This window comes from Lissotriton helveticus, chromosome 3_1 (assembly GCF_964261635.1).
Source record: "Lissotriton helveticus chromosome 3_1, aLisHel1.1, whole genome shotgun sequence".
NCBI classification, from domain to species: Eukaryota; Metazoa; Chordata; class Amphibia; order Caudata; family Salamandridae; genus Lissotriton; species Lissotriton helveticus.
Window position 1 is genome coordinate 762,423,867 of NC_136061.1, and position 26,339 is coordinate 762,450,205.

At 42.8% G+C, this 26,339-nt stretch overlaps 1 protein-coding gene across 2 annotated transcripts in view; it reads right to left on the reverse strand.

Annotated features, from left to right (window-relative positions):
* The window catches only part of ZNF143 (zinc finger protein 143), a 313,756-nt gene that overhangs the window by 84,112 nt on the left and 203,305 nt on the right, over positions 1-26,339 (reverse strand). For both annotated transcript variants that reach the window (XM_078680961.1, XM_078680962.1), the window contains exons 9-10: positions 11,200-11,275; positions 5,809-5,934 (exon numbers count right to left, since the gene is read on the reverse strand). In XM_078680961.1, coding sequence (XP_078537087.1) covers positions 5,809-5,934; positions 11,200-11,275 — 202 coding nt within the window. The remainder of the gene's footprint in view (positions 1-5,808; positions 5,935-11,199; positions 11,276-26,339) is intronic.

Genomic DNA, 26,339 nt, shown 5'->3' on the forward strand with positions numbered 1-26,339 from the left:
ACTGGAGCAAATGGCTGCCATGACGAGCCCCAAGAACGACGCATGCGGCATTACTACGCATGCGATGTAAAAGAACGCGTACTAAAGGCAATGCGGTGTTACATCGCATGCGTAGTAAAGCTTGCGAAGTAACAGCATGCGTACAAGCAGCCACGCACTAATGGCTGTTCACCGATTTAGATACCTACAGGTGCGACACGCCGTACAAGCTAATATCCCAGCAGGTGGAACACTCCCGGAGGCGTCGCCATTGTAGGATAACTCCTTGACGAATGCAGGCCTAAAAAAGCTATATCACTGACTTACAAGAAACGGATAAATCATGCCCTGGACACTCTCACACAACTCTGTAGAAAGTGGGAAACCGAACTGACAGACATAGATGGTGAGGAATGGTTGGAGGCATTGGCATCGCGCAAAGAAGTTGCAATCTCGTCAAGGCTCAAATTGGTACAGCTAAAAATACTACATAGAGGGGTCGATTCCGATCCGGTACAATTCCCGTCCGTACGATTCGCATCCGGAGCCGTTTCTGTATGACTCGTACACACACCGTACGACTCGCCGAGTACGATCCGGACCGGGGTATCAGGACGCTATTCGTACGGTCCACGTCAGGTAAGGGCGATTCGTACGGAAAAGCGCACATTCACATACACACCGAACGGTGCGTACCCCTCCATGATCGCAGGGGTATGCCCCGTACCCCTGCGATCATGGGGGGTACGCACCGTACACCCAGCGGACATGGGATACGCACCGTACACCCAGCGTACATGGGGTACGGTGCATACACCCCAAGATCGCGGGGTACGGTGCGTACCCCTGCGATCATGGGGGGACGCACCGTACCCGGAAGGGGCCGTTCCGTACCTGTTTCGGGGCGAACTCTGCTTTTACGGCTGTTTTCAGCTCCCGTAGAAAAAGGGTCGTACGGTGCGTACCCAACACGAATCGTACTTGCCGGTTCGGAAAAAGCAGCCGCGAACCGTACAGATGTCGCGTACAGCGGGTTCCGAGGGAGATTCGTTTGGGGATTTCATTCGTACGGTCCCTGTACGATTCGTACGGAGTCCAGCTCCCGGCACGGATCGTACTTCGTCGTACGTACGGGGGACGTTGCAGGGTACGATTCGTACGGGAAAAACGCTCTGAACGGCAATTCGTAGCGCTTTTTACCGGATCGGAATCGACCCCAGAGTGTACTTTTCGGGGCCGACACTAGTTAGGATGGGCTGCGGAGTAGATTCGCGGTGTAGGCAACAGCGCGGTAGAGAAGGAACATTTTTACACATACTTTAGGAGTGCACCCGCATCATTAAGTATTGGAGAGCGAAACTCCACTTTATGGAAGAGACCTGGGGACAAAGCCTGGCACTGGAGGCTAAGAGACTTTTGTTAAATATTTGGGAACCATCAAGCCTGAATAATAATGAGTAAATATGGGCAACTCTGGGCCAGATGGTTGCCAAAAGAAACATAGCTGGAATGTGGGGGGCGAAGGAGGTTCCAACTGTGAATGCTTGGAAAAAGGACATGGACTGGTGTATGTTTAGGGAAAAAAACGTTATATGTCTCCAGGGGATGCCCCAAAAAATAGACTCAAATTTGGGGTAAAAGGAATGCATACAGAGGAGATCTCTGTGCTCCGCCGTTTCTTCCCCCCTTCCCTCTCTGCATGTACCCGTTTTTATTACCAGCTGTAATGTATAAAATGCTTTCTCATCTTTCAATGATGTAAACCTGAACATTCCAAAAGTGGGTAATTAAATGCTTCATGTTCAACTAAACCAATGAGTGTAATTGTTAAATATCATCAATAAAAAAGTTATTAAAAAAAAGAAGAAAGTTCACAATGGCAGTACCCTTCATTTCCATATTACTCAACAGTTATAACAAGATTACTGCTAGAATCACATTCCCTAAATCCAAGAATAGTGTTGCAAAAAATAACTGCACACATGCAGCACAAAAAGAGTTACATGTGCGATAATTCCAGAACTAATTTTCAAAATTGCTGAGCTTGAAAACCTTACAAAAGGTACCATTTCTTGAGAAACCAGAGCAAAATATGCTACATTTCCAAGATGTGAAGAGATGCTTGTGGATGGGAAAATAGGAACATAACACTTGGGGCCATATGTAGGCAAATACTATTTACCGATTCTAAAATACCTAATTTTACCAATTTGGTATTTCAGAATCAGTAAATGGTATGTAGGTAATGATTCGGTAAATTTTACCGAATCGGTAATTACCGATTACCTGGAGGCCCATAGGAATTAATGGAATTACCGAATCGGTAAATACCGAATCGGTAAAAGGGGGAAGACTTACAAGGATGGCAGTGTGTCACATTGACACCCTGTTGCACCCCTAAATAGTGCATTGGTGCACATGTGGCAGACATACATGCCCTAAAGGCATGTATGTCTGCCACATGGCACGTTTGGAAAAGCACACATTTGCTTTTTCAAAGGTTTTCAATATTTACCACCAACTTTTAGTTGGTGGTAAATACGAATCCTTAACACAGAAATGCACTCACTTGAGTGCGCCCTACATTGAGGATTCGGTAATTTACCAATTCGGTATTTTAAGGAATCTGTAATTTACCGATTCTTTAAATTACCGATTCGGTAAATTACAGAATCCTTAATTTTGGCCCCTACATCTCACATGCCCAATACCGGTCGGTAACGGCCGAAATTCGGTAATTTCGGCCATTACCGACCGGTATTGGGCTTCCTACATCTGGCCCAAGAAGTTTTGGCCTCATTAAGACTTAAGCAGTGGCAACGTTTTTGGAATCATAAAGTAGGTGGCAAGAAACCCACACAATAATAATGGCGAGAATAGGACATATAATTTGCAGTTTTTCTAAAACAAAATCAGAGTAGATATTCCGGTGTTCCCTTGAAATTTACACTGAGCTAATATTGCTATCACTGTGCACTTCACTAATTGTTTACTTGACATGTGGTACTCGACGGCTTCCCCTGATTATACCTAACAGCGTTGCCCCAAGGACATGCAGCAAAGGAGGGGATGGAGCTTGTGAAAAAAGAAAGACTGCTGTGGTACTCTCTTGGCCTTATAGGATTCAGACATTTTACTGATTGTTTAACTAACGTGGTCATTTCTATCCCTGATTATAGCTGTCAGTGAAGCAAAACCTCAAAAGTGTCATCAACAGTTGACTGTTGATTGTCTCTCTCTGCCTTATAGAAAGCAAAAAAGGTGGAGAGGCATGTTCCTTTGACTTGTTTCAGGACCTAATTGTGTCTGCACTGTGCTTTTTACTAACTGTATATTTGCAGTGTGGCCTCTTCTAATGCCGGTTGTATGCACCAGTGGAGCCTCAAAAATATCAAGAATAACTGTAAGAAACGTGTGGAGCCTGTGAAAATCAACTTCTAATTAGCTTTCAGCCCATTAGGAAGCAAGAATGTTGTAGGAGCACCCAAGCGTTGCACCTTAAGTGGACAAAGTACATCTCCGTCATGCCATCTGAGCAGGGTAGGGCCATGCTACCCGGGCAACACAGGATAAAAAAAGTCATTGTTTCGCACACATATAGATCACTACTGTTATATTTCAAAATGCACCAGCTGGTGAAATTCAGGCTTCGGGTCCTTAGGACGTACGACACCCCAATGTCGAATCCAACAATTTAGTGCAGCAAACCCACCCAACTTTCATTGCCTGAAATTAACTCAATCTCTAATGACTGCTGTAAGAAATTGGGTTATTAGTTGCGAAGGATGTGAGTCACTCTTGACAAGTAAGTCAAAAAAATGTCTTTTACTAGAACCTAGTACCCTGTAGCACCTGACTCTCTCAGTGTAGTAAATCAGGGCAGTCCAAGGCCAACTCAAGGAAAGTGGTGTGGACTGGTAATCCCAATTTGCTGTACACAACAACACTCAATAAATTGTTATCCCGTCAGTGCTTTTTCTTTTAAAAAGAAAAGTACATTTATTACAGACACACACACTACTGAAAACTATGCATCTAAATCACAAATATGTACTTTAGGTAGAAGAAATAGCTTTGGTGACACCCTCGTATCACATTACACCCCTATTGGGTCCTCGACCCTATTATCACAAAGCCTCCCACCCATACTAGAAGAAACAACACAATATAAAGGAATGCAATTATAAATAAGGCAGGCTTTGTGAGAGGGACAACACATTAGAAGAGCAGCTTCTTGTCACTATTTAACCTTGTAAAAAGGCGAATGAAATGTCTGTGCCGCTCTGTCAACCAACATGTGAAAAATGTAGAAGTCATCCAGTGCTGAAATCCTAGGGTATAGTTGTGGGCTAGGTTGTTCGGCTGGAATATATTTATCCCCAATCTGGATCCTGTTCAGTGTCATCACAAACATTACAGCATCTTTGATCTGGGTAGCCACCAGCATCGCCAATGCCATTATCAGCAGCACCTAAGGGTGTCTCCTGATCTATATCCCCTTCGGAAAACCCAAAAGGCTGATTTGCAAGTTTCTCTGAAGGAGGCACCCCGGAGCAGTATGGCTGGAGTTATTACAGAGTTTGAGTTGTTTTAACTGGCCAAAGAATTAAGGCTGATGGAGGAGCCTATGGACGATCATCTGAACATGAGCTGTGCCACTGAAGGTCACTCCGACCCCAATAATCTGTGTTCATGAATGCGCCGGCACCTCAGTCTGCAAGGGATGTCCATGATAAGAAAGCTCTTGATAAAGCACACTCTTATTTAACAAGTGGTCTTTAAGACACTTGAAAGGTCAGATAGTGTTAAGAAATTAATACACTTTGACAGTAAATGCAGTTTCTGTGAAAAGTTTTGAGATCGCACTCTCCATGTGGAGAAGTGTGGCTCAATGGTTAGAGCGGCAGACCCTGATGCAGAGGTCTAGTCCGGGACCAGGGTTCAATTCCCCCCCTCAGCGGGTCTTGGGCTCAAAAATTCCACCGACCTGATAATTCTCGCCTCGGTGCCTATTCCAATCATGGAGTCCCACTCTGCAACTCTGGTCAATAGCTTGCTTAATCTCCACAACGGCCCCCACAACGCTAAGGATGCCTGGCCTCCACCTTGGGGGTGCCCAGGAGTGGACACCTCACAGGGAAAGCCAGGATGGGTTCCACAGCGGTATTCGTACAAGCGCCTTGAGACCCTTGCGGGTGAGTAGTGCGCTATACAAGTATCAATTTTACATTCTATTTGTATGTTTTCCATCTTGACAAGGAGAGGGTACTTGCTGCTGGCCTTCTGCAGAAAATTGCAATCAACCTTACTTAAATATTGTTTCCAAAAGATAGAAAAAAATGAAACAAGAAACGAAACTTTACATTAAAGATTCTATAGAGAAAATACTGTATTAAAGTAATGTACCAAATAACAACTTAGAGTGCATAAACAAGAGATATCAGATTCACATAACAGTTTGTCTCTTAAAAGCTAATCTTCTGGCAGCTGTCAGTTTGTAAAAAAATACAGTGCATTGGGTATTAGGGGATAATTTGCGAGCGAGGGTCCGAAATTTCGACTGACCTGGGGCATCCTCAGGATTTGATCCAGCACTGTAAAGAGCTATGTGGGAATATTACATTGTATTAATATTAATTCAGAGTGCTATCATGTGATTAGCTAGTTTCGCGCTATGGACCGGGCCATAGCTTACCTAAAGATTGATTCACTAGCGAGCTCATTTGGTTAATGACTCCTTTTTCAGTACTGTCGGGGATGGTGTGAGCTGCAGTCATATAATTGGGACTTTACATTCGGTATGCAAACAAATGAAGATTTTAGTTTTACCTGTATGTGTTCTAATGTGTTTCTGTAGATCTCCTGACGTCTTGAAAGACTTCGAACAGTTGTCTTCTGAGCAGCGATATGGCTTTTCTCCAGTATGAGTTCGGACATGGCTTTTTAATCCATAACCTTCAAGAAATGTGGAAAACAATATGCATGTGTCAGCATAAATCACAATTATTATGCTAGAGTATTTGTACAGGAATTTATTTATTTATTTATTTTATTATTTTTTATACATTTATATGGCGCAACAGCTACCCTGAGGGTTTCCCGGCGCCTTGGATCTGAATTATGCACGTTGAGATGGAAGGATTCAGAGAGGAATGTGGAGTCTACTGATTGAATAGCCATGCTTTGATTCCCTTCCGGAATTGGGTGTAGCTAGGTTCCAGGCGTAGCTTGAGCGGAAGTGAGTTCCACAGAGCCGGGGCTAAGACGGAGAAGGAACGCCCGCCCAATCGTGCCCGTCTGAACCTAGGGACAGCAAACCTAGCCTGATGCATTGACCGGAGGTTTCTGGAGGGTAAATATTTGTGCGCCAGTTTACATAGATAGGCAGGAGCTTCCCCTGTGCTAATCCTGAACATGTAGCACAGAGCTTTGAATTTAATTCTGTTTGCTCTCTGGAGCCAATGTAATTTCATAAGATGTTCTTTAACACTCGTCCACCCAGGGAGATGGAGCAGCAGCCTTGCGGCAACGTTTTGAATGACCTGAAGTCAATTAGTGATATCTTTATTGGCTCCTAGATATAGGACATTCCCATAGTCTAGTCTAGAGCCAATGAGGGCAACTTTAACTTGTAAGCTGTAAGGGATAAACCATGGAAAATTATAGCAGCAGAAGCAAAGCAGAAAGGTTGCAATTTACCACATCATAAATTGATTGATGAAACCTTGAGGATTTTGCCTCTGAAATCCCCATTTATGCTCTCAATTTCCTGTGAGGTTTCAGGAACAGCTCTCCTGGGATTAAGGAACAGTACAACCTGGGACAGCTGTGAGGTGGGTGGAAGAACGGCCTCCGCCATCATGGCTGCCTCGGCTAACCCCCAAACATGGTTTAAATGACCCCTATGTTGAGAGTTAACTATAAGAATATGTTAAGATGGACAATGGCAACAATTAACTAGTGACACATCTATCTTCATCCCTGATTGGATGGTGTAACTTAATTAAAATGCCAATACTGCCCAAGTTTTTTTTTATTTCGTTCATGGCACTACCACTATGTGAGTCAAATCTATTTTTTAATAAATATTGTTTATTATTAACAGCTTCATACGGGCAAAGAGGTAGGCAAGAAGGGCCATTAAACTATTGAAGATGTAATTAATGAGCAGAAGACTCGCATTTCCTGATTCATAACTATCCTACTGATCAGCTATGGGTAATCAACTGAGGGCCTGATTATGAGTTTGGTGGACGAAGTACCATACAAAACATTATTTGATTTGTATTATACATGAGAAAAACTAAGGGGAATTATAATACTATGTGCCCTAAATGCTTGTTTTGCAACTATCTACGGCTTTCTTCTCCTTCCTTGAAGAGTTCATAACCATGGGAATGTACGGCTCAAGAGCCAGGATTATGGTTGGTATCAATAAGGTATAGGCAAACAGATAAACATAATAGTGTATTTTGCAATCACCATAGCTAGAATTAATGTGGCCATGAGCTTGGAAGGTGATTATAGCTCCATGTTTTTATCAGTGGAAAATGAGACAATGCATTATTAAAATTCGGAAGGATATCTATATAAAAGTGTTTCAATCAACACTGGGCCCCTCACCAATTATTACAAAAGGGTTAAAGCTTTAAATCTTTCAATCATTTTTATTTAGTGAATATTTGTATACTGTGACGAGACAGAAGTTTATTAATTGTTGTTTTAATTTGTGTAAAAACAGAGTATCTATCACTTAGTGTGGGAAAGTGCCCTTTTTTGACATGGTCACCCCAATTATTTGCCTGATATTTTCATGCAACTTTGACTGAAGTTCACTGGGTTCCTGCTAACCAGGTCCCCAGTACTAGGAGTTTTTAACCAAAAACAAGGTAACTGTGCAACTGTTCCCCTGTAAGTTCCTATTAAATGGGACCCCTGATACATAAGAGGATCCCTGAGTGCTGCAGCATGTGTTGTGCCACCCTAAGGGACCCACCACCAAACTAATGCATACTGCCATCACAGGTTGCGTGAAATGGTGCAGACAAAAGTGGAAACACAACATAGCACACACCCGTGTGCCATGCCTACTGATACTGCATGCACTATTTGTAAGTCCCCCTACAGCAGGCCTTACAGCCCTAAGGGAGGGTGCATTATATTACATGTGAGGACATATCTGCATGAGCAGATATACTCATGTGCTGTTTAGTCTAATTGCTGGACAGTACAAGTGAACAGGGAAGCCATCTTGACTAAATTTACTGGACACTGGTTTTACGAGTTCCCCAGCTACATGATGGCTACACTGAAACCTATGGTGTTTGGAACCAAACATCTTGTCTTCATAAATCTGTACTGTTGCCAGTACTTGATTTAGTATGACATTCACCAGAGAGCACCTAAGAGGTGCTCCCTGAAAACCTATCCACCTCTAGTGTGCTGGCTGACTGGTCTTGAGCATCCTGACATCACAGATGTTTTCTGACCCCTGGAGTTAACAGCCTGCGCCCTTTGAGGTCAAAATCAATGCCTGGTCTGACCGGAGGTGTTGTCACTTTTTCCATGCAGGATGCCTAGTAATCAGCATATCAAGGCAGCAGGCTTCAAAGTCCGCTGCTGCCTGTGATGTGCGACCCCGGCAGGGGAAATGCAATCCTGTAACCTAGGTGAACATGAAAAGTAGAATTTCACCTTCTTGGTTTTTGGTCAAATTAGATACACTGCATCAGAGTTATGCCCACTACCCACAGGAAGTGGTCAATAGGGGGTATAGGCCCCAAAGGTAAGTAGCCCATTGGCTTCCACCTTAGACTCCCCTTATTGGTCCTAAATTGGGTATTTATGTGCCACCTCTGACACCAGGAACTGAAATTCAATGGACACAAGAAATAGAGGACAAAGAAGAGTGAAGAAACGAGAATAGAGGACCAGCTGTGGAACGTTTGGTGCAAAAACCTGCCTACCTGCACCTGTCCCGACAATCGCAACAAACCGACTCATCCTGCCACTGTGCAGCTGCAAAGAACCCCGGTGGGATGCCAGCACTTCACAAATTGCCAACAATCTCCCTTTGATTAAAGGAGCTACTCCCCTGCAGCTTGCAGGCACAAAACAGAAAAGTATGGCCCACCGTTCTGCTGCTCCCGGTTCTACTGACCCAGCAGCCACACAGCAGCCACACAGCATCCACCCAGGAAGAGGACTCTGTGCTCCAAAATGTCAGATCAGTCTCCCCACCAAGTGAGAAGATGCCACGACCAACCAGAACCGCACAGAACCAAGGAAGCAGCCAAAGCTTGTTTGAGTCCAAACCAGATTCCAACGACTACAAGATTGAGCAGCCGTTGAGGGATGTCAGTGGAAAGGGCCCCTTATTAACATGGTCACTCCCACTTTTTGCCTGGTATCTGATGCATTTTTGACAGAAGTGCACTGGATTCCTGTTATCCAGGCCCCCAGTGCCAAGTCTCTTTCCCTAAACTGTACAATTGTTCCCCCAATTTGCAATACCTTTAGCACCCCCTGTAAGTCCCTAGTAAGTGGTACCCCAAGTACCTAGAGTAAGGAGGCTAAAAAGGTTACTCAAGGGCTGCAGCATGCATTGTGGCCCCCTAATTGACCCCTCACCACCAACATGCAAATTTCCATTGCAGGCTGCATGCCTTGGTAAAGAGAAAAGTGAAAACAAGACATGGTAAACATCCCTGTGTGCCATGCTTGCAGAGACTGCATGCAGCATATGTAAACCACCTCTTAAGCCGGCCTTACAGCCCTAACGAGGTGCGCATTGTACCACATATGAGGGTTAATCAGCATAAGCAAATATGCTCCTGTGATGTCAAAGTCAATTCTTAGACATCAAAAGTGAAAAGGGAAGCAATTTTAAGAAAATGTGCTGGACACTGGGAACAACAAGTTCCCCAGCTACATGATGGCCTCACTGAAATCTAAGGTGTTTGGTATCAAACACCTTGTACTAATGAACCCACACTGATTCCAGTGGTGGATTTATTAATACATGTGCCCAGAGGGCACCTTAGAGGTGCCCCTGAAAACCTACCAGCCTCTGGAAGTTCTTGTTGTTAAAAATGATATACAATGATGTGTTATTTTTGTAAATTGGTCCCGGATTTATTCTTGAGTGTGTGTCTAATTTTTGCCTCTGTGAGTACAACAAATGCTTAGCACTACCCTCTGATATGCCTAAACTGTTAGCCCACACTACCTCAAAAGAGAGCATTTAGGATTATTACTTGTGCCTCATTAAACCAATAAGGCTCGCCTGGACTCTCTCTGCACAGTGTGCCTCGTTTTGGTACACTATATAGAGAGACAGCTTCCAAGTGTATGGAGTTACTAAGGGAACTGTTTTGTTTTTATATTTTCCAGTTCTTACTAAATAGTTTTGAAAAATAATGTTGTGGTGCCAATATGTATTACCTTTGTTCTGTATTTCAAATTACTTTTTTTTTCTTACTTCAATTATGTATTATTAATTGTATTCTGAAAATATTACTGGATGTCATTGCCTTGCACTACATTTATATATTTAACGATTATCTAGTAAAAAAAAAAAAAAAAGTATATTTGAGAACAGCTTGAATTTACAATAAAGAGAAGGTGCAGAAAATCAGAGCTGAGCAGCAGCTCCATAAAACCTTGTAGGCTAAGTGAATAACAAAAGACCTCGCCCTCAACTACACTTTCACTAAAAAGAGAGAGAACCGTTGTAGTTTATAGTCTTATTTTAGTTTGAGGAAGAAACATTCATTTTATTTATTGTTTTCTGTACCGCAAACTCCACCCTTCCAGGTTTTAGGGCACTGTATAAAGAGTTTAGAAAACTAAGAGAAGAGGATGCATAATGTAATAAAAGATGTGCAAGGCTGACGAAAGAATACAAAGAAAAAAAAGTGAAAATAACGGTATGAAATGAAAAGTGGAACAGTGAGGGAGAAGCACAGACACTGGTTGCAAATGTCGTCATATTATGTGCCATTTCAGGAAACGTTTCTGAGTGCGCCTTAGGGTAGAGGCTATAAGCAACTGTTGGACGGGGTACCATCTTCCCAAACGAAAACGTAAACTGTACATCTTCCAATGGGAAACACAGAACAATTAAAAGCACTACTTTTCATCTACAGCTTCTTTAGCACTGTATTTATCCAACCATAAAATGAAACTACAAAAACACGTAGAAACGTACAACTTTCATACCTGTAGCAAATGCTTTTCCACAACCAGAATGCTCACACTGATACGGCCGATCTCCTGTGTGGGACCTTTCATGTACCTAAAACATTAAGCACAGATGCGAAGTTTAAAACAGTGTTCCTGCTCGGGCTATGTGTGACTGTTGCCATGTCCCTTTGTTTTCTGGGTCAAGCAAGCGAGCACTGTACAAAATAGATCACTCATTCATTAAGCACCTTTTTACAAAACCTTACAAAAACATATGCTTTTCCATGTAAAACATTGTATACATTGTTGCAGGAACTGCATGTACCATGCATTTTCAAAGTGGAAAACACGTTCGTCCTTTTATTCCTAGAACTTGTACTTTTTTGTTTGCCTTACACAACAGGCACACATCACAAGGTTAAAATTGTTAGGCGTTTTAAACAAATTCAAAAGCAGTCATTAAAAGTAGGCTTAGGTTTACGACAGGGATGTATGAAGGGCTGCTGAAATCTCTAGAAAGTAGAAACGTTCCTTTGCATGTTTCATCTGTACGTGCCAAAGAGGTTGCTGTAACCATACTCCACTATGGGTCAGCTGTTCATTAGGTGGGATCATTGGTCAGCAAATAAATAACTGGATAATCAGGGTGTATGTCTAAAGGCTGCCTGTGGCAAACATGGCTCTTTCGGCTACCCTTTTCCTTTCCTAAAAGCCTATTAAAAATTGTGCATACATGAACCAGACAAGTATATTTAAATCTACAAAGGGAGTTCAAATAACTGCAAAGGCTGATATGTTATGATATTTTGAGGTCTGCAATCTAGGCAAAACTTACATTCCTAGGCCTGTGTGGTACGTACTGAGTACTAGGGTTGTTTGTTGCCCTTTTTTAATTAACCTAAAAAATATATAAAATACTTATCACATACTCACCGATACAAACATATATGTGTGGTAAAGACTAGTGTGGTAAAAGTAATTCCGATATAATAAAGTGCATTGTAATTGTATTTCGTGGTAAAAATCTGGTGGTAAAGGCTGTTCCCTGTTGTTACGGAACGTGATAATAAATAATAGGCTGCAGTGTGAAGCAATGTGGTGGATGAGGCTCTTGGCTGAGGATTTCCAACCTTCTCAGATGGGTGTGGGGTATTCCTAATAAACCACTGTCTGGACATCTAATACACATCCCAAAATAATTCAGTAGTGATTATTAGAATCGAAACACATCCTGCAGCGACAACCATCAACTCTTTCTTAGGATTTCTATTAAGAGAATCATGTCTCCATCCCGAATCATGGGATTTATCATGACTGAGGTTTAATATTTCTAAGTAGCAACTGTCTCGGAACAATAAAGGGGTTACATGGACAACACGACTGGTGGAGCAGGATGTGCTCACCCTTTTGTTATTTCTCGCTTCACTAGAACAGTGTGCTGCAGGGTTTATTAGCATCTTTTCAAATTAAATGTCACAGTATATCTAGTGTAACAGCCCCACATTTTGCTCTGGTGACCTTACTGGGAGTTACCTTGCACTGGCCAGTTAAACTTTGCGGGAGTTCTGTACTGCTATGATGAAGTGCATGCCGCAAATGGTGGATCTGGTCTACATAACCCTGCATGCATTTTTTCAATTACCTATGAATGGAGGCAAGCATGAGCATAGGTCTGTCATATATATTTGTGACTAACAAAAGATCAGCTTTGTAGCCAAAGATGCAAAGAAGTCAGGACATGTGTGTGAGAGCTTGCCCAATTAGAGCAATGTATGTGCTCTGTGGGGTGCCATTACTGCATGCAGCTGAGGCATGGAAAGCCGTTTGTGTAAACTCCCTGGACCAAATGATCCTATGACAGACTGAAAGCAATGAAAAGATGTTTTTGATGTTCATATAAAAACACTGGATGGCAAACTGGACAAGCAAAAACACAGTATGGGGAGGAAGGAAGGTGGTGCAAGTAAAAGGAAAAAGGAAATCAAAGTAACTCTGAAAACGGCAAGCACTGGAAGGACACTAGGCAAGGGAAGCAGTACTTGGGCCATGCTTGAGGATATGAACAAACCCACAAAGAGGAAGGAAGTTAAGGCAGCATTGACTGTCCAAAGACAATCAAGGAAATTAAGAGTGATAATGAAGTCAATCAATAGTAAGCAATGGGCGGACTCTAAGCCCCCATAAGTAAACAAAGCCTCTTGAAACCAGCAGCACATGTGCTGTCTCAGGAGAGACCTAAAGTATGGGGTGTGGGGAGGAAGGGGTTAAAGAAAGGCGCAAACTGTCAGTCAAAAGATCTTTATTCAGCTTAATGACAGCCATAAAAGGACAAATAAAAACATTATTTAGCAATGATAGACATGATAAAATTTCAACCAACATAATTAATACCTAGGAATTCATTTTCAAACAATATTACGGAGTCGGACTGCAGAGAAGATATACTTATAAAGCATAAGATAAGTGAATTAATTACGTAAAGGAAGTAGATGGCATAATGCAGGTTGACACTTTCTAAAGTTTAAAAATCTTAGTAATGGTTTTAAAAAGGTGCGTCTCGGATTAAGATACAGTTTACAAAAAAACATGAAATGCAAATTCCTGTGTGCAGAAGTTGAGTTACATGGACACAAGTCTAATTTGGCATCACAAAATACATCAGGTGGATACGAAACCAGCAGAAGAGCAATACCCATCCGAAACCTATTCGGGTAAAACATTTTTGCTTGATTAAAATAAAATGAGGTATAGGATTCAATTCGGGGGGAGCTAATTAACAATGAGTGCTCTACAACCCTTTTTTTGGCCTTCTCTTGGCTATCTCTTGCATGCTTCTAAAGTAAAAGGAAGTCACTTTTGAGCTTGGCTTTAGAAATTGCAGATATATTTCCCAGGACTGCTAAAATAATCCTGCAATCCCAGTTTCTCCAACTGATCTTGCAAATAAGAAAGCCAAAGAATTTTTTTCGCGTGGTCCAGTTTCAAACAATCTTATATCGCGGTTCAGTGCTGGTTCCTCTTTTACCCAGATGGTGCGCCAAAGCATCAAAGGTGCTAATTGAATACGAGAGGATAATGGTGTTACGCCTGATTCGTTGTGACACATGTTGGCAAGGGAACTTTTAGGTAGTGTCAACATGCGCTTTCACATTATATTTTCTACTCTCTGTGTTGGTGCAGTCCCAGACTCCAGCGCCATATAGAGTGACTGCGCAAGTTCGTGCTTTGCAAATGTCAATAATTGCTTTTATGGGGCAAGATCCTAATTTTTGTGAGAATCTAAAAATGGCCTCCATATTTTTATTAAAGCCCACAATCCTCGCATTGACTAGGTGCGACCAAGAATTTTTTTCATTAAAAAGAATGCTTAAATATGTAAAAGTTGACACCTGACGTAATATTTTATTCTTTATATAAAAGGTTTTCATTTTGGATGGGGCTTTTCCTGCTACCATGACGTGTGATTTTGCAACATTTGTTTTTAACCCGAGATCGCTCATAAAATCATTAAAACTGGTTAAAAGCCTTTGTAGTCCACCCCTTGTTCTCGACATTAGGGCGCAATTATCTGCATATAGGAAGGCTGGTAATGCTCTGCGGCCTATTGTGGGTGCATCTACATTTCCAATTCTCATTTGGTCTTCTAAATAATTTATGTATAAACAGAATAGGAAAGGGGCGAGTACGCATCCCTGTCGCACCCCGCAATCCATCTTTATAGGTGGGGTAAGCTCTCCAGCAACACCATACCGTACTCTACCTGTGACTCCCTGATGCATTGTGGCTAAAAAACATGCACCATGGATGGATCAATGCCCATGAACAACATTTTTCCCACAATTTCCCCCTCTGCACCCAGTCAAAGGCGGACGTTAGGTCCATAAACCCAAGGTATAAGGACCCTGGCTTGGCCATGGTGTATTTGCCAATAACCAGGTGCAGATTTAGGCCCTGTTCTACAGTGCCCAGGCCTTTCCTAAATCTATATAGGACAGTGGAGAACTTCCCGTTGTCTGTTATCCAGGTCTCCAATCTCTCCAGTATTACTCGACCCATAATCTTACAAGTACTATGGATTAGAGAGATCGGTCGATAACATTTGGGATCTGACCTACCTCCCTTTTTACAAATGGGGACTAATATGACTGAGCTCCATGAATCCGGAGAGGGCCCTGTACCGCATAGCATCTTAAAATGTTTGTTAGTAGTGGTTGCCATAGAGGGATATTTGCTAAAAATAAGTCTGCGGGTATGCCATCCGGCCCTGGGGCCTTGTTCTTTAAAGTCTGGGCAAGTGCCCTATTTACCTCATCTAGAGTCGCGGGTCCAGGGGAGATGCCACATATCGAAAATGAGCACTAGATTATATTGTGTCCCAAATTCTATTGCTGAAGAGGCCAGCAAAGTGTTTTACCCACATTTCAGGCATGATTGTTGCATCAATGTTGCCATTTTTTGTGTCACCAAAGTACTCATCGTTAACTGTTTTCCAAAATAGTTTGGTGTCTTTACTCTGGGATGCCAAGTGTAATTGGCCCTATGCTTCTTGCCTGATCTCCATTTTGCGTTTCTCCAGAGTGCGCTTATAATCTATGCGCATCGGTCTCACTCCTACTTTGTCTCGTGGTTTGGTTTTTAAAATCGTGACTAAATTGTTGTGTAGTTGAGAGCATTCCCTGTTGAACCACCTTTTATTTTTCTGTGTTCTGTTCGGCTGGTTCTTAGTTAGAAGTGCCTTTATTGTCTCAGTTATTGCCTTGTATGATTTAATCATAGATGAGACACTTAAGTTTTCTTCCAAACAATCCAGTACTTGCTCAAGGTTGCTCTTTATAATTTCCTCCAAAATGCAAACTGTCAAAAAGGAGGTGCCCACCAAACATACTTACGGGCATAAAACAACCAACAGTGCTCCCAAAACATTTACGGGCACTTGAATGAAAGCTGTAGGGTGTTTAAGGAAAGGGCAGGGATGTGTCCTGCCTGAGGGGAAATCAGCCTTTACTTCAAAGCCTCTACCACGCATGACCTTTACTATGCAGGTTAGATTTTTACCTTTAACACGCAGTACTTAGCCACGCAGGTACTCCTTTTTAAATGTTTTCTTTTTAAATAACATACTATTTATGTTATAAAAAAAGTGGTTTTAGAGTGACTTGAGGGTTCATGAGTGGGTAGAGGTAAAGGGAGGTGAGGGTGCTTGAAGATTCATGGGTGAGTTGAGGTATATGGAGGTGAGGGAGGTTTGAGGGTTGGTACCGGTAAGAGGTGGTGAGGGTGACTTGAGGGTTCAGAGTTGGGTAGAGGTAAAGGAAAAGGGAGGTGAGGTTAACTGGTGAGGGTGATTTAGGGTTCAGGGCTGGACAGAGATAGAGGAAGGTAATGGTTATTTTAGGGGTGAGCACAAGTCAGGAACAAATCAGAATTTGACGATGGTAAAGCGGGGCACCAACTGATTCAGTTGGCTTTTTTGCTGAGCTAAAGACTTTAAAGTCAAGAAATAACAGTGTGCAATCGTATGTGCGGACTCAAATCTGCTGTCTGTGTATGTGTGTTACATCTAAAGAGGTGAAACCAAAATCCTCCCAAAGCTGCCTGAATCGACGGGCAAAATAAAAACCAACTGTGTCGGCCGTGATGAATAAAAACAAAAGAAATAAGAGTGACAAGGAAGCCAACCAATGGTAATTAGTGTGTAGTCTCTAATCCCTTTTTAGATATTTTTTTTTTTTTAAACAATTGATCTCGCAGGGACTGTGTACATGCATTGTCAGGCGAGACCTAAAAAGAGTGTAGGAAAATCAAGTCCTGTAGTGAAAAATGTAAATCAAAAAAGTGGAAGTTCACAGCACCCCTACTGCCTTCGGGGATGCGGGGAGGAGGGAACGTTCTTCCACACTATATGGGAATGCCCCCGGATCCAGGAATATTGGAGGCAAATAATGAGAACTATCTCGCAAACACTAGTAATATCCCTGCTACCAGAACCGAGGAGGTGCCTGCTGAACGTATGGGCACCCACGGATATTAATAGACAGGGGCAACTTTGGGCCACAGTGGGGGTGAGTATAGCGAAACGTGATATTGCACAACGATGGGGAGTAGCAGAAGTGCCAACCAAGGCGGCCTGGTGTCTAAACATGGATAGGGTAATGATCACCGAAAGGGCGGTGTACTCCAGCCGAGCCTGTCCGGGGAAATGGAATAAAATTTGGACCAAATGGAATGTATACAGGGGAAAAAAAATAAAATAAAAAAAAATAAAATAAAAGTGGAAGTTTATCTGGTTGTTCCAAGGGTGTGTACTTTGGGTGTAATCCTACTGTAGACAGCTGCTATGTAAATATGATGTAGATCTGTAGTCACCATGTACAATAATGTTGTAGCAACTTCTAGAAATGCCATGGGAAAATGTACAGATGAGCTTTCTTACTGGTGATTCTGGGTGCTAGTGAGAAGCATCCAAAAGACTCCTAGAATCCGTTGTAAGGGATATGATAAGCAAAATGTAACTAGTAAGCACTGCCTAACAAAAATGAATGTGTAAATTTGTAACAAAACTGGTGCGCATGTAAAGCACTTTGATACCTGATTTCTCAGGTCTCGTTTGCGCTATATAAAACACTAAAAAGATTTTTTTTGTAAGTAGATTCAAGAGGGAAGGATGTATATGGCCTACAAGAGGTCAACAATTTTAAACTGGATGAATCATATGGTGTACTCAGTTGATTTTCAATGAAGAGGTTATTTTATGACAAAGAAATTATACACTTCTGATTAGAAGGATTATTGATAGTTTAACAGGGTTTTGCTGCAGCATAGTCCAAAGGAATATTTCCATGCCAATGAAACATGAAGTGTAAGGCATTCTTTTCACTGCACAGGAATGAGGAAGGTTGAATTGGCTAGGTTGTGTGCTAAGGAATTTTGTAGAAATAATTGAAGCACTGGAATGGCCCAGTCCCATTGAGGGTGCCAAAAAGGTAGTGATGCAAGAAAAAAGGTAGGTAGGGTATAAGGCATGTGTACTCTCAAGCGTGCATTCTAAATGTTTGTATTGGACTTCCTTTTTTATGCTTAATGTACTTGTATCATGCTCAATGTAAAACGCAATTGTGCCTAGGCATTAGTTCACAGAATCAGTATACAAAGTAAATTAAGTTTCATAGGATTAGTTCTGGGCTAATCGTTTTAGGCTCCATTGGTTGTGTCCAGTTTGAATCTGTGTGGCAATTAAAGTGACATACATGTAGACAAGTCAGACTGTTATTACAGAAGCCAGGCCCTTGCTTGTGTCCAGGATCATACAAGAGAGCCAAAGAAGGTAACATATAAAGGGTATGGATACATTTACCTTTTATTCCAGGAGTCAGCTGCCTGTGTCAGCAGGAACAAGGTCAGAAGATTAGGACTATGGGGGATGATAATGGATTTTCGTTGTTAAAACTAGCACGTCACAAGTTTTGTTCTGAACTGCATCATCAATTGGAACAGCAGATTTGTCTGGGTATGTTTTTCAGAGGCAAGGGTCCACCACTGAGAAGCATCAGTGACCACTGTGCTTGCCTTAGGTTCTGGGTGCCATCAAGAGACACCGTACAGTTGACTGCAAGTTTAATGTTGGGGAGTACAGATCAATTTTCATTGCTGATACTTAAGAGATGCGTCTTGGATGTAGCACCCACGAGGAAGAGGAGTATCTGGAATGTATTTTTAAATTTTATGGAATGTGCAACTACTTATTCATTTTGTTAGGCCAAATATCCCCCTGCAGCATCTTACATCCTCTACAGTCTACAATGTATGATGATATCTGCCAGAAAAATAGTTTGATAGAGGCCAAGGTTAGCAAGAAACAAATACAACATTTCTAGAGAGTGACAGCGTATTACGTCAAACATATCTCAAAATATTTGGAGAATACTTACACTTCATAAACACTGTTCAAGAATAGGGATATGTTTAAAAGGTGAGAGGAAGATCCACTTCTGTTTGATTTACTAAAAAGTAATGCATTGAATTCACTGTGATTGAAAAAGGTTGGCAATATATCCAGAAAGCTTGATGGCAGTTACTATGTTGTTGGAGCAGTGCCCAGTCAACTATAAAGAGGGATCTTGGCAAAAATTGCTTAAGCATCAAAGATCTTTTTAATTATAAAAGTAAATATTCATTGATTGAGAGCCATGAACTGCAAGTGGCATACACAGATGTTTAGAGTGTTTCTGTAAAGTATCCTGCGGACAAAAACCACTTGGTGCATCTGAGGACCACCAACGTTTGAGTGAGCTCTACCCAAAGGATTGCTTGGTGGCTTGATAATTTGCTGTAGTTAGGTTAATCTTACACTGGGTGCCAGGTAGAAGAAATGTGGTTGTATATTGTTTACCAGTGATCCCTACATATCAACTGATGCAATGCAGCATAATAGTAGAAGATTCACAGATATGATGAGTGAGCTTCAAGAGTGGCAGAATCAGTTTAGGTAAGGATAATTGGTGGCCAGTATGAGTGGAGGAAGGTAAACTAGTCTGCCGAAAAAAGAATGTTTCACAGAAATCTTGTGTAACATTAAGACTGCACCTATCTTTACATCCAAAAGGGGATTCAGATTTCCATGTAATTCAAATCAATTCACTCACCACCATCTCTTCATTAATTATTCTTTGACAACGGAGTCAGCTTTCCGCACTGTTTTAGTCACACAAAACAAATTATATCAGCAAGTCACCTATGGGCTTTATGTGACCTATGGTCATACTGGCTTTGTACTACTGTCTCATTAGGTTCTAGATTGCCTGTACCATTCTTGCTCTCAAGCCCTTTTGAGAAAACCAAAAGCTCTTTTCATGAAAGGTAAAGTATCTAATTCTGCCCTATTAAGAAAAGCCCCCCCCATATGTGCATGAAGAATGTAAACGAATCATGAGACCTAGTTCCTGTGACCCCAAGACTATCAGAGGTTACTGGGCTCCAACTAACCTAAGTGGAATTGAGTATTACTTGTGCCCTGGGTCCAAGACCACAGTACTATTGGACCAAAATGTAAATTACCAAGAATTAAATGACCACAATTTAAATTACTAAGTACTCCCTTTAGCAACTGACTCTCAATGGAAAAAAGGCAAAGCAGTGGCATCCGGCATCGCTCGTGGGCAGGGGGAATACGGGGGGGGTGGGAATTGTGTTGTGATTGGTAAGCACCCAGGCTCTCCTGACCAACAACAACACTGCAATGCAGCGTTGTGATTGGTGTCTCTCAGCCAGGGGCTGGAGGGGTGGGCTTGTTCTCCATGCAGGCTGTAATACTGCATGCACGGAGAGCAAGAAAAGTGCGCATGTTGGTTTGGGCGGCCCAAGAGGGCCGACCAAACAGTCACTGAGCAATTAGGAGTGGGTAAAACAATCCTCCCTTGCCCTGCTCCGAGAGCAGAGCAGACCCTTCCACCCGCTCGCAAAGCAGCACGAAGCATAAAATGATAATAACTCAAAGTAATTATCATTTTATGTTTCGTACTTTGCGCTGCTTAAAAGCAGCAGGGCGACGCTCCTCCGCCATAGCAGGAAAGCCGCCACTGCATATGGCCAATGTTTATCCATAGAAGTGTTAGCAATCAGCTGCCTACTTTGTCACTATTTTTCGAAAACAAAAGGTGTGCAGGGTTATTGGTGGTAAAACATATTATATTTAAATATTTATTACCCATACACTTTGCTTACGTTGAATTTGTATCTTGTGTGGTCACCAATTTATTGATATCTATAATTAAAAGCATTGATAAACCCTAGTGTATTTCCAGCGGATAGAAAGTGATAACAGTACAGTCCGTATTCCATAAATGTCGTTTTAAGAAATACCGTTCCGGTCAGTACCCAGCTTCCTCTACATAATGCACCTTAAATGGAACAAAAACAATTTACACTTCATATTAAGTAGTAGAGGTGAAGGAACGGTATCGCGATTTGTGATGAACAGAAGTGGGAAGGCATCATTCCATTTGAGTTTGCTCATTAAAATGTTGGGGAATAATACAGTAAGATTTTCAAATACAGTCCATGAATATAAAGAGAAGCATTTGCAATGCAATAGGTCTCGCATTAGGAAAGGTTGAGCTATTGGTCTTGTAAATGACAATTTTTTTATTTATATGTTGGTTTTGAAAATAGCCAAATTAATAGCTTTGTCATTTACAATGCCAATCGTTATAACTTTCGCAAATGTGACACCTATAGCATTTGTAATGCAACATGTTTTGTATTTACGTGACTTAGATGTATTGATATTACAAATTACAATGGCTTTTAGTTTTTAAAAATAATTAATACTTAAATAAAAGTGATTGTAATTTATAATGGCCATAGCTTAAACTTTTGTAAATAACTTTTGTGAAGATTATGTTCAGTGTATTTTAATGTGATGAAAATCCAAGAACAGAAGTGAAATATTAACATCTTTTTGTGACATTTGTAATAAAGCTTGAAACATTGAGAGAACATATTTGAACCAGTTGTTGTTGAATGGTTGCGCAGATTGATGCTGGGGTGGCGCTGAGTGATGCTGTGGTGATGCGGAGTGGTGCTGTGGTGGTGATGAGTGGTGCTGTGGTGATACTGGGGTGGTGCTGTGGTGATACTGGGGTGGTGCTGAGTGATGCTGGGGTGGTGCTGAGTGGTGCTGTGGTGGTGCTGAGTGATGCTGTGGTGGTGCTGAGTGGTTCTGTGGTGGTGCTGAGTGGTGCTGTGGTGGTGCTGATTGATAATGTGGTGGTGCTGAGTGATGCTGAGTGATGCTGAGTGATGCTGTGGTGGCGCTGAGTGGTGCTGTGGTGGTGCTGAGTGGTGCTGTGGTGGTGCTGAGTGATGCTGTGGTGGTGCTGAGTGATGCTGTGGTGGTGCTGAGTGATGCTGTGGTGGTGCTGAGTGATGCTGTGGTGGTGCTGAGTGATAATTTGGTGGTACTGAGTGATAATGTGGTGGTGCTGAGTGATAATGTGGTGGTGCTGAGTGATGCTGGGGTAGCGCTGAGTGATGATGTGGTGATGCAGAGGGCAGAAAGGCACAAAAAGCAAGTCTAACAGAGGGCAGAAGGGCAGAAGGGCAGAAAAAACAAGGGAAAAACGAGTCTAACAGAGGACAGAAGGGCACAAAAACGAGTCTAACAGAGGGCAGAAGGGCAGAAAAACAAGGGAAAAACGATTCTAACAGAGGGCAGAAGGGCATAAAAAACGAGTCTAACGGGGCAGAAAGACACAAAAAGCGAGTCTAACAGAGGGCAGAAAAACAAGGGAAAACGAGTCTAACAGAAGGCAGAGGGGCATAAAAAACGAGTCTAACAGGGGGCGGAAAAACACAAATAGCGAGTCTAACAGAGAGCAGAAGGGAAGAAAAACAAGGGAAAAACGAGTCTAACAGAGGGCAGAAGGGCACAAAAAACTAGTCTAACGGGGGGCAGAAAGGCACAAAAAACGAGTCTAACAGAGGGCAGAAAGGCACAAAAACCGAGTCTAACAGAGGGCAGAAAGACACAAAAAACTAGTCTAACAGGGGGCATAAGGGCAGAAAACAAGGGAAAAACGAGTCTAACAGAGGGCAGAAAGGCACAAAAAACGAGTCTAACAGAGGGCAGAAAGGCACAAAAAACGAGTTTACAACCTCTATGCAGACCGAAGTGCCACCATGGTTTGCTTTCACTTTGTCAGCCCAACTTACACCAGTAGGTGGGAGTCGAGCAGCAGGTATCGTCATAGAAGTGCACCTAAAGACACGAACAATAAAAACAAGAACATCGCCGAAAGAAATAATGAAAAGCGGCTGGGAAATGCGCATTCCTTTATACTGTGAAGCAGGGGGCGGGGGAGCGGATCCCTTTGAAGTGAAGCTCACGGCCTCGCGCCCGTGAAAGTGAAAGCAGGGATGTAATTAGGGGGAAGAGAAGTGAGGCCGAGCGCGCACTGCGCACGCTGGGGATGCAACAGATGCCTGTGGGAGGGGGGCTGATGGCTTTGATGTGGATGCGCTATCCGCACGAGTGCACCACATGAACTGTCCGAAATTCGCAATGGTTTAAGACCTTGGTTCGCCCACTATACTCTTGTCTATTTATCCCTTGCGGGATATAACAGTCGAGACCTAAAAAAGGGCACAAAGCTGTGTTAAGATCGAACAGAAAGACTAACGCCATACTCGCTTCTACTCGCATTGACCTGCTGCTATTTTCGCTGCTATTTTCTGTAATTTGTATCAATAAAACCGTTTTTTAACTTGGTTCTTAACTAAATGTGATATGTTCATTTGCCTATTTGCACTGCTAAAGAGAATCTTTAAATCCCGCTTACCCGCACTTTAAAATACTTTGCATTTCACTCGCTATTTGAGCGAGGCTTGGACTCCCCTCCTTCATTTAGTTACGGACGCCATCTTAGGTGGGGGTGATCTCTGGCCATTCTAGGGCGCCATATTGGGAGGTGCTCTAGTGTTGTCCTGCACCTGCTTGCCTACTTAAACTGGGCAATGCAAGCGCGCAGGTAATTAAGATCGAACAGAGAGACTAACGCCATACTCGCTTCTACTCGCATTTACCTGCTGCTATTTTCGCTGCTATTTTCTGTAATTTGTATCAATTTTAACGCACCTTTTTTAACTTGGTTCTTAACTAAATGTGATCTGTTTACCTGCTGCTATTTTCGCTGCTATTTTCTGTAATTTGTATCAATAAAACCGTTTTTTAACTTGGTTCTTAACTAATTGTGATCTTTTTATTTGCCTATTTGCACTGCTAAAGAGAATCTTTAAATCCCGCTTACCCGCACTTTAAAATACTTTGCATTTCACTCGCTATTTGAGCGAGGCTTGGACTCCCCTCCTTCATTTAGTTACGGATGCCATCTTAGGTGGGGGTCATCTCTGGCCATTCTAGGGCGCCATATTGGGAGGTACTCTAGTGTTGTCCTGCACTTGCTTGCCTACTTAAACTGGGCAATGCAATCGCGTAGCGGGCGCACATAGCGTTCGCGCGTAGCGGGCGTGCCGTTGGCTCGCCGGAGGCGCGCCAGAGGGAAGCCCGTCTGCGCCCGTCCGCGCACCGGCCGCACACAGTGCCAGCCACGCTGCCTGTCCACACAGCAAACAGGGGGCTAAGTTTTATTCCAGAGAAACGCTGTTAAGTTTGGGTAAGAGGGACAATGGGGGACGCGAGCTTCCGCCAACCTGCGAGACAAACGAGGGAAAGCACCTTTTATGCGGACTAATCGATAGTCGTTCCCTAATTAAACATCATACAGAGATATCAATGGTGATTGATGATCTGAAACTGGACACCTTGTTCCTAACGGAAACATGGACAAAGGCAGAGTCTATGATGGAATTGGCTCTGGCTTGTCCAGCCGGTTATAAAATTCTACATACACCGACAGTAGTGGGCAGAGGAGGAGGGGTAGGGATGATATTTCGGGAAGAGATGAATTTTGTGGAACTAAAGGTAGAGATGATTGAAGGCATCGAACTTATGGGGTTTAAACTCCAAGAAACAAGTGGAAGCTCACTGACAGGACTGATATGCTACAGACCCCCAGGAGATAGTATCAAATAGAGCCTGAAATTGTGTACTATCACGAACCTTACGCTCTCTCATTCTAAGATGATAATCTTGGGTGATTTTAATTTGGGAGACGACGGGAGACTGTGTAACCATCTTGAAAAATATTTGTGCAAATCTTAACCTACAGCAACTGATAAATCAACCCACCCATCAGGGAGGCCAATAATGATGTAGACAATAGCCCCCATGAGATGGAGGCTAAGAATCAGGGGCAAATATTGACCCAGGATATTTTTCAAACCTTTATCGACATTTCCTTTACCAATCTGGCCTACAGCGTGTTTTCAGGATCCCCCATGGACCCCTTGCCCCACAAAATCTGGAAAACTTTCGGACAAGGATCTTTCCCCTGGCTGCGACAAATCTGCAACCAATCTCTGGAGACTGGAATAGTCCCGGAGAAGTGGAAACAAGCGGTGGTAACTCCCTTGATTAAGAAACTATCCCTAGATCCAACGAACCCGGCTAGTTTTAGACCCATTTCTTTTCTGCCCTATCTGATTAAAATAATGGAGAAGGCAGTAAGTAAGACACTCTCCAATTTTTTGGAGGGTGGTCAAATCCTGGACAGGGACCAATTCGGGTTTCGCCCAGGGCATGGGACCGAAACGGCCACTATGCTGGACACCCTGCGCATGCGAGCCGACAACGGGAATGCGTCTGTCCTAGTGCTTTTCGATATGTCGGCAGCATTCGACTTACAAGCCACCCTATCCTAGTAAAGAGATTGGAAAGGATGGGGGTGAAAGGGCAGGCCTTGCAGTGGTTACGGTCCTATCTAACTGGGAGACATCAGATGGTGTCCATGGTACCGTTCACTTCCAATAAAACCCCGGTAGTGTATGGGGTACCACAGGGCTCAGCGATCAGCCCCATACTATTCAATGTATACCGTCAGCCGCTGTTTCCTATCATCAAAGTCTTTGGAGTTGATTTAATAAACTACGCCAACGATACTCAGTTGGCCTTCTCTTTGGAAGGCAAACACGCAGTATCTATGGACACTTTCCAACAATGTATGCGTAGTACCGCTAGCTCTCTCCAAGAAAACTCCTCACAGTTTAACAGTAGTAAAACTGAGGTAGTATACTGCTCCTCTGCTATGTTGTCCAACCGTATCCCTTTCGAGTTGAGACTAACTCCGGAGGAGGAACCATTGATACCAGTTAGTACAGTACGCAATCTGGGGGTACTAATTGATGGCGACCTCCAAATGGAATCACAGGCCAACCAGACTGCCAGGGTGTGTTTTTCGGTGCTGCGTGGGCTGCTTCAACTGCTTCCACTACTACCAGAGGAACTGCGTCCAGTGGTGGTGAGAAGCACGGTGCTTAGCAGACTGGACTACTGCAACTCCCTATATTTGGGAGCCCCACAATATATCTTTCAGGGGTTGCAGAGAGTCCAGTCTGCAGCAGCAAAAATAGCACTAAATAGGCAGCGCAGCGCCTCATCTACACGAGCCTTGAGAGAACTACACTGGCTGCCCATCAAGGAAAGAGTCCAGTTTAAGGCGCTATGCCTGGTTCACAGAGCGGTACATGACATGGGCCCCATCCCCTTGCAAGAAAAATTCTCT